Source organism: Botryllus schlosseri, chromosome 6 (genome assembly GCF_051294905.1).
Source record: "Botryllus schlosseri isolate E-star chromosome 6, Bs_hap1, whole genome shotgun sequence".
NCBI classification, from domain to species: Eukaryota; Metazoa; Chordata; class Ascidiacea; order Stolidobranchia; family Styelidae; genus Botryllus; species Botryllus schlosseri.
This window is the reverse complement of record NC_137241.1, coordinates 11,218,692-11,228,378: the sequence shown is the minus strand read 5'-3', so window position 1 is coordinate 11,228,378 and position 9,687 is coordinate 11,218,692. Positions and strand designations below refer to the sequence as shown.

The following is a 9,687-nucleotide window of genomic DNA, read 5'->3' as shown; positions in this document are numbered from 1 at the left end:
GTATCAACTCCTCCTTTGTTTTCCATAAATCATAACCCTCGTGGTAGTTTGAATTATGTAAAACTATTCAATAAAGTTATTCTGAACTAAGTATCAGGATCTCAAGGGACGAGGGAGCTCAGGATGACGGAGCTCAATGACATACATGAAAGAAAAGTCATTTGGGCTACAATGCGAATTTTCAGCTCCTAAAAACGTAATCAAATTGGTCAAGTATACCTTTAGAAAGTAGACGCATTTTCGCAAACAATATTTTTTACTTGTACCAATTATGACCACCCCAACCTCTACGACTGCGGCGACCGTATTTTGCGGTGGCTTGTATTTGGAAATTATTCTTCTCAACGATTCTGCCTTCGCAATTTTACGAGCCTGTAATTTACCGAGAATTTGATGATTCATAGTCCTCCGAAAAATATTTTTCCTGGTAGTATGTCGCTACGTATGCCCGAAAGACGCTATGTGGACATACCATACGGTTTCACAGCTGCCTACTATGAAGATATTGTCGGTATAAGCCAATATCACAGTTAGGATTGGGCTGTATGTATGTATGCATGTATAGGGGGGTTGGGGTGCTTCTCGGCTAACTGAGGCCTTTTGCACCATGCCTGTTTTGTTCATTAATACAACTATAAGTCTCTAGTGGACAATATAACAAAGTCTAACAGTGATTGTACCGTGTGAGAACTTTTCAATAGCGAACTAAGCGAAAGTGAAATATTGTGTCTATGTGCCGATTAAAATAGATGGACCCTGGCTCGATCGTAGCGATTGCATGAAGTAACAAAATGCTCAAGCGTCTCTAGTTGATTACACGTGTCGCACAGTCCCGTTTCATGAAGTCCAAGTCTATACAGATGGGCGTTTAGTCGACAATGCCCCGTTTGCATCCTAATGAGAATGGACGATTCCCTACGGGAGAGCCGCGGCTTGTTCGTATGATCATCGATGCTTGAAAAAATTCGTCGATATTGCGACTCAATGTGGATTTGAGTCCAGTGATTATCCCATTTGGTTTTGCAGAATTCGTGGATCAGGGTTCTTGCTTCGTTCGTAGATATGTCCTGTTTTTCTACGTTGTTTGGTAGATCGTTCGCTGCGTCTCGCGGCAGTTGATCTGCTCTCTCGTTGAAACCAACATTCTTGTGTCCAGGTATCCATACCATCGAAACTGCTTTCTTATTGAAGGCCAAGGCGTTGTTGCGTTCTTGTATATCGATGACGATGTTATCCGTTGTATTGGTCGTGTTGATTGCTGTCAGAGCGCTTTTGCTGTCTGAAAAAATCGTGATGTTGGAATTTGGCAGGCAATTTACCGTAACCCAGTCCAACGCTACTCTTATTGCAATAAGCTCTGCTGAAAATATCGACAATGCGCCAATTAGTTTCTGGTTCCAGGAGTGATTTTCCTCGTCCACGTAGAAGGCAGCTCCACATTGGTTATCGTTCTTTGACCCGTCTGTATAGATTTTTATAAAGTCAGCGTAATGATCGTCAATATACTGTTCGCACTCTCGTTTGACGATTTCGGGATATATTATGTTCCTAATCAATGATTCGATTTTCAAGTCAATCGTGCACCTCATTGCTTTCCATGGTGGCGTTGGCAGGAGATTTCGTTTCGCTATACCGAAATTCTGAAATATAGGAGCACGTTTCGTCAGCATGTTAAATGTAATAAAATTTTCCGAGTCAGGAAAGATTTCATGCCATGATTCCTGTGTAATTGATTGACATGGATGGGAATCGTTAGACAAAATGACCGTCCTATATGTTAAGCATGGCTGGAGATGTCTAAGGTATATGGGCATTTCTCTGCACGAATGTTGTAGTGCGTATATCGGGGTACTTTTCATTGCTCCGCAACATATTCGGAGCGCGGTATTCTGGATAGTGGCGATGGGTCGTCTGACGTACTTCGGGGAGAACATGTACGCTTCCATGCAGTATTCGATGACCGACCTTATCAACACCTTATACAGAGTCAAGAGACAAGTTTTGGAAGCACCCCAATCAGTTCCTGACAGACAGCGCAGCACGTTCAATCTCATTGTGCATTTCTTGACCACAGCTTTGGAATGATGAGCGTAGTTCAGTCGAGAGTCGAAAGTTACTCCTAGGTATTTGTACTGCTTGACAAGAGTAATATCGGAATTGTTGAGCGTTAATTGGACGGAAGGAATTTTCCTTTTCCTCGAAAAAATTATTGCATCGGTCTTTTTGGTATTTAGACGGAGTCCCCATTTCTTGCACCATGATTCTATTGCGGTTAATGCCTCTTGGATCGCGGTTCTTATTTTATCAAACCTGAGGTCAGATTCCCAGATGCAGACATCATCTGCAAATACGTTTATATTAGTTTTAATCGTTTCGGGGAGATCGTTCATCATTACGGTATACAGTAACGGACTTAACACGCTTCCCTGGGGGATGCCGTTTTCAATTTTATGACTGTCCGACAACTTATTTCCTACTCTGACCTGAAATGTGCGGTTATGTAAGAAGCTGTGAAGCCATCGCAGGAGTTTTCCGGATAAGCCCATTTTTTGCAGTTTGATTATTATTCCGTCCCTCCAAACACGATCATAGGCCTTTTCGATGTCCAGGAATACACAGATTGCGGATCTTTGATTTCCCAAGGCCTTGTCTAGATCATCATGTAACGCCATCACACTATTTTTAGTTGACCTGCCATTGCGAAATGCGCTTTGAGATGGGGGGAGGAGTTTTCGGTTTTCAAGCCACCAATGAAGCCTTTTGCTGATTAGCCGTTCCATTATTTTGCACAGATTGCTCTACGACTGCGGCGACCGTATTTTGCGGTGGCTTGCATTTGGAAATTATTCTTCTCAACGATTCTGCCTTCGCAATTTTACGAGCCTGTAATTTACCGAGAATTTGATGATTCATAGTCCTCCGAAAAATATTTTTCCTGGTAGTGTGTCGCTACGTATGCCCGAAAGACGCTATGTGGACATACCATACGGTTTCACAGCTGCCTACTATGAAGATATTGTCGGTATAAGCCAATATCACAGTTAGGGTTGGGCTGTGACCATGAGTTATAATGAAGCGATTTGAATTGACCAGCTGTATGATTTAAATTGAATAACAATATAGTTTACAAGTTTATATTAGCCTACTCGTCAACCATTGGCGCTGGCTTAAATTGTATCCCATGGATATGTAGTTGGGTAGTGCATCATACCAATTCGTTTCAAATATCTGAGGTTTCGTATTCTATTTTCTACTTTGGCGGATAATTATAGACTGAGGGTATACAATAGTTAATTACGTAGTTTAGCTATACAACGCCTTTTTGCATGAAATATATTTAACTCTATATTCGTTCCTCGATTTGAAATAAATGACAACGCAATCTGTATTTCAAACAGATAGCAAAATCATGCCTCACACTTGGAAAAGACAACTTGTCTTCAATTGTGACTTGACTCGTGACTTGACACGACTTGACTCGAATCACCTCCAAAAAATCGAGTCACTTGACTTGACTCGAGTCACTTTGAAAAATCGATTGACTCAACTTGACTCGAGTCAAAATGCGCAATGACTCGGGATAGATTGTGACTCGATTGTAGTGAGTTGATACCAACACTGCTACCTGTAAGCCGTGACGAGTCTATCGAGTAAGGACAAATTTATTAACGATGCCAAGCGAAGGAATAAAATTAATTATAAGTTACCTCCTATAAATCAGGGAAAATCAAAGACGACTTCATCCGGCCTGCGAAGCGATTCTGAGTAAGGGCGGTATTTTCCAGCACATTTCTGACGAATATTGAGAATTTTAGTACGAAATAGTTTCATTAAATAATCCCCCGAGACAGAAAATGTTGAGTCTGTTCATAGGCCACATTATAACCATCCGACAGCGGTGTTACGATTTCACTGTAATGGCCGTCAGCAACAAGTCTCTGCCATTGACACCTAATTCCGAGAAGGAAATGTGCACACTGAGCTCGGAGTTTTGTAGAAAATGGACTTATACGTTGTTATTCACAGAAGTTAATGACCGGTATATGCAGGCTACATGGAGAACAAATTGTTACACAAAAATATATTTAAATTATCTGTAGTCGTACTTCATTTTCGCTTATGACTTTTAACAGCTCATCGAGTTTCAGAAAAAAATGAATCGCGATACAATTATAATGATAAAACAGATTTCAACGTCTGTGTTTACAGTTAAATCTCGGGTATTCCTCATAACGCATACACAGGACTATTGCCAGATTATGACTAAAACAAAGCCCTCATAGCAATGTTCCTACGTACATCGTCGTTACAGTCACTGTTTTAGCAATTTATATAACTGTATTCAACCGACCAATCATCGTCATTTTGCCAATTCCATCGTTTGCAAATAGAGATGTTGATAGAATAGAACCCAATGATCCCTGATTGATCCAAATGCTTTATAATTTGGTGTTCAAGTGGACAACACGGGCATGGATTTCGAAGTAAATTTTGGAATACTGTGACTGGCCCGGCCCGCGAGCGATTTGAAGGTCTGAATCCGGCCTGCGACACAACTTGAGTTTGACACCCCTGTCCTAAATGTTAGAGGTCGCCACCTCAAATTTTGATTTGAAACTGTTCCGCGATCCCACATCTCAATTTAGCGTGCTGATAACTAAGGAGATTGACAGCACCTTCGCCCAAACGCCTATATATTTTGATTTTGTGGAGCTATATGTCTATCAAGGGTATCGTCGTCTAATAATTACCCAATGGATGGAACGATTGCAGGGATGGTCAATGGCCCGACAAAGCGTTTTTACCTGCCTTTGATCACTCTGAGAGATTCTGATGACCTCTTCGACCAATCCAGTCAAATGCTTCGCTTTCCACGTTTCTGCAATATCCTTATCCAATTTCGGGACTTTGTTAGATGCTGATATGGCATTGTCATATCTATAAACTTCAAACGTCATTCAACACAGTAATCCTAGCAAAATATTCATATTAAATAAATAATCAATCAACGGACATCATGAGATGTTCCTCACGTGATATAAACAAGTATGGCACGAATCTTACTCTCAGTTCAGGCAGATATAGAGGGTCGCGAAAATTCGCTTTTTTATTCGACTTTTACCAGTGGCGACTCGTCCTCTACAACTGAGATATTGCCCTACCTATAATTCTGTGCAACAGCAATTTATTATTCCTAGACACACGGGAAATAATATAGCGAAATCGCGGGGAATGTAGGGATACTTTTTGTGTTTTTGCTGGGTAATGTCGAGCCAGCCGCGCTACATTTTATGTGTTTGTTTATGGTATTCATGGTGTTTGTCGATTACTATAGTCATTTAGACCAGGCCAATTCACTTCATTTTATTCCGTAGCTGCTCACTTGTAGCATGGTACACTTCTAAGCTATTATAATACACCGCTTACACGGATGAGATGGCGAGGAGGAGCCTAGATAAACCTTCAAAACACGAGTAGGAATTCTGGATCTACCTCGGTCGGACTCGACTCTTTTCACTCGAATCTGTCCATTATCTTAGCTCTAAAAGCTGTAATCTGTAGAAGGAGGACGATTTGCCAAAAAGGAGGACATTTAGGAGTCCTAGGAGGACATTTTCGAAAACCTGAAAAAGTAGGACAAGTTTTCCTAAAGGAGGACGCAAGTAGTTAGTATGATCGCTGGTGGTGTGCCTAGGGCTCTTATGGTGTGGTGGCATGTCGTATTGAAAACCCGTGGTGGCAAGTCGTGGTTTTGAGATCTGACAACCATACACACCCGACAATTTGGTATTTGTTGTGTTGCTGATAGTTTGAGATTGATTGCAACGAACAGTGACACAAATATAGGCCTACACTTCAGTGCATTTGTGTAATCGCATAATCACTTTTTATGGTGCATCCCATCAAAATCATTGGTTAGCCATGCACATGCAATAACAATGCGTTGTTGTACTCCGACATGTATGTTTTGGAAATTGACGAATAATGCCAGTTCCGATCTGTTTGTGATGTCCGGGTTCTTGCTTTGGATTATCCGGAGTCAATATATCAAAATTAGAAACCTCCATACCTTTGGTAACCGGTTGGTACATGGGTAACGACGACAGTCTTCGGAAAATAGACGAATTTATGCTTTACATCGTGCTAACAATTCCGGGTTGTATGTATTCACGATTGTTCACCTTACCAAGTATTCGAGTAATCAGATGTATGATATCACACGGTATCTGTCGGTATCGGTATACAAAGAGCTAGAGCCGGTTTCGATCCGTATACAGCAGCGGTCGTGAACCCATGGCTCGCGAGCCATATATGGCTCTTTGCCAAATATTTAATTTTTAACTGAATTGATCAATATTCCAGCAACTTGTTAGTAAATTTTCATCACGACCATAATCATTATTCTCGTGACCGTATTAGCATGTTTTTTGAGAGGTAAAGACAATGACGTCTTCTGGGTTACGGGCTCGGACCTCTCTTTTCAAAATCCTCAAATTTAAGTTATTGTCGCCCGGCGACCAATATCACTCGCGAATTCGATGTACCCGACTAGGAATCTTGGATTGCACGATACGTTGATTGATGAAAGAGAACAGCAGACATGACGATGCCCATATGACAACGCAGTTATCAAAGAAATGCGCACTGTCTTCCTGATCTGAGGCGCGAAATGAGCTGCCTTGGAAGTGACATTCACAGTTACGAACTCGAATTCCAAACAACGTCATATATCCACGTTCTTGATTGGTAAGTCGATTTGTAGTACCGGCGATAAAATGTAGGCGTGTGGCGCAACGTTATATGTTCCCGCCTTATACTTTGACAATTGGGAAGTCGAGAAGTATTTAGATATTCGGAATCAGTGCAACCATTTTACATTCAATTAATATCAGTTATAATAAATTGTAAGCTACTTACGGTGAATTGAGTTATCATTGGTGAGGCTTGGCCCGTCTGCGTCTTACTTCTCGTTTCGAGCTTTATTTTCGAACAATAAAGACCAGTTTTGACAGAGAAAATGTGACGCTTGACCCGTCTGTACATAGCCTATCGTTTCAGGCTTCATTTTCGAATAAGAAATATGCAAATTTCCTAATTTAGGGAGAAAAATGTTCAACATTCAGTTATTCATGAACACATCGATAGAAAATGCCAATAGCAGTGTTGGGATGACTCGAGTCATGACTTGACTCGAGTCTGACTCGAGTCACCTTTTTCGAATGACTAGACTTGACTCGAGTCACTTTGCTAAAATGACTTGACTTGACTTGACTCGGCGTATCAGAAATATGGATTGACTGATGACTCGGAGCAAAATTCACGAGTCAATTTCGAGTCATCAAGTAATCGGTGTCGATAAAAATTACTGAATCTTGCATATGCTCGGATTGTTCGCGAAACGCTGGTGTAACCAAGAGAGCGACAAATCATTTAATGATCGTGCGTTTTACTAAGCCTCCATTGTTCCCTCACAAATAAATTGACTGCAAACGAAGTGATCGAAGCTTACAGCTTACGTTGTCGTAAACTAGTATAGTAAAGTAATTGATCTATGTTTTTACCTTAACCAAACCTCTTGTTTTATTGAAATTGAATTCGAATATAGTTTATATAGTCCTCAACCATTGGCGCAGGCTCTAATTGCATCATATCGATTTGTAAATGGGTAATGTATTGCATCCTATCAATTCGTGTCTATTCTCTATTTTGGCTGGTAACTGTAAACTGTGATTTAGCAGTTCTACGTATACCTGAGCGATGCAGCGCCTTCTTGCATGTATATTTTAACTCTATATTCGTTCATCGGTTCAAACTCAATGACCACTCACTCTGTATTTCAGACAGCTAGCAAAATGCAATGACGTCATCATGCCCCATACTTCGAAAAGGCAACTTGACTTGAATTGTGACTTGACTCGTGACTTGACTTGACTTGACTCGACTTGACTCGAGTCACCTCCAAAAATCGAGTGACTTGACTTGACTCGAGTCACCTTTGAAAATCGATTGACTTGACTTGACTCGAGTCAAAATGGGCAATGACTCGAAATGACTCGTGACTCGAAGGTAGTGACTTGGTCCCAACACTGGCCAATAGTAATTGAAGGTTTCACAATTTTCGTTCACTCATCCTGGCGATGACAGGTGACGAATTGCCTTCACTCGGCTCCCCTGACCCCACGTCACTGATGTAACGCACCTTACATTGGGTATATACTAGGGATGGTGCGAATACCTAAAAGGTTCAGGTTCGTGTGAACACGAACCTTTTTGAAAGGTTCTGTGTGAACGCGAACGTGAACCTTATGACGTTACGTGGCGTCATATTGATAATTCCAAACCCTACATTTCAGTGAATTGTATCATATTGAGTATCACATATTATGACGTCACAACAGAATGTACCATGTCAAAGTTCAAATATGTACCTTTTATGCGACCCCAAAGAACATAATGTCTGTTACCCGTCCCATCAAAGATACTTTGATATATTAATGTACACCGTAGCTAGCGACGACTCGGGTCACATAAGCCACAATGCCTAATTAAGTACATGCTGTTTTAAACGGTACCAATTGTATCATCTGGAGCAATCAAATGCTATATTAAAATCAATATCTTCCTTCGCTTCGCCAACAATTTCGACGAGGACTTACAAGGGAACAGAAGATTATTTAGACTATTGCTACATTGGTATTGAGCAGAGCAGTGGCGGCTCGTGACAATATCGGGTGGTGGGGCAAGGGCTGCGAGCGACTTTTATCAACATGACGTCACAATGGCGTTTTCCAATGTAAAACAGTGACTTTATGATGGTCACATGAATTTCTCAACAACAGTGATTTTACCGTAGGTGCCGCGAGAGGTTTGCCGGTGAGCCGTGACTTGAAGTGTGGTAACAAATGTTTTATTAATTTTTTTTAAAATCAAAGGATTATTTTACAAAATGTACGTGAACTAAGAATCGTCCCTGTGCCACGAATCAATTATCAGGTCATCCTTAGTAGCATGCGTTATGATTTCATGGTAGAGTTAGAGATTTTGCAAATCGATAGACCCTAATTTTTCTAAGCCCGTCCGAAAGTGTTTCGTACAAGATCCTGGTGTGTTACGACCACTGAGCTGGTGGTTACGACCAGGACCAGGTGATAGACAACCAAAGCGGAGGCACCCGGCACCCGATTGGATCAATGGACTGGCCAACTTAGACCTCTAATTTTCGCTCAAAAGGCAACTGCGTAAACTACGTACGGAGCAAAGATTCAATACGATTCATGTTCGCACTTGACTTGACCTGACTAATTCCAATGACTAGAACTCGAGAGATTGCGTAAGCCTAACTGGAAAGGTCAACGAGTTCGGACACATACGCAATTGTTATCTCACAGATTGGGCCTGTCATATTGAATCCAGATGATCAATTTGAATGGTCTTTGAAGAACTCAGGACAGCAGCCTCGGAACTTCGTTCTCGGAACAACATAGGACATTTTGGCCTTGAAACAGGAGACTGCGACACAACACATACGGCTTACTGTCTATAAGTCTGCTGCGAAATCGGCGTTGGAAAATATATTAATCGATAAATACATGAATGAAAGCCGTAAACTTAGTATACTGTTACAAGAAATCATCGAGAAGTAGCATAGGCCTACGCAGTCTCATACACAACCCATTCCGGCATGGT

The 9,687-nt window shown here is 41.2% G+C and overlaps 1 protein-coding gene across 1 annotated transcript; it reads right to left on the bottom strand.

Moving 5' to 3' along the window:
* Positions 1-549: 549 nt before the first annotated feature.
* On the bottom strand, positions 550-2,695 carry LOC145442075 (uncharacterized). Its single transcript, XM_080320071.1, has 2 exons — positions 2,484-2,695; positions 550-1,640 (listed from the first exon to the last, which is right to left on the bottom strand). Exons 1-2 carry the CDS (start codon positions 2,670-2,672, stop codon positions 741-743), a joined length of 1,089 nt encoding a protein of 362 aa, XP_080176197.1. The 5' UTR covers positions 2,673-2,695; the 3' UTR covers positions 550-740.
* Positions 2,696-9,687: the final 6,992 nt, after the last annotated feature.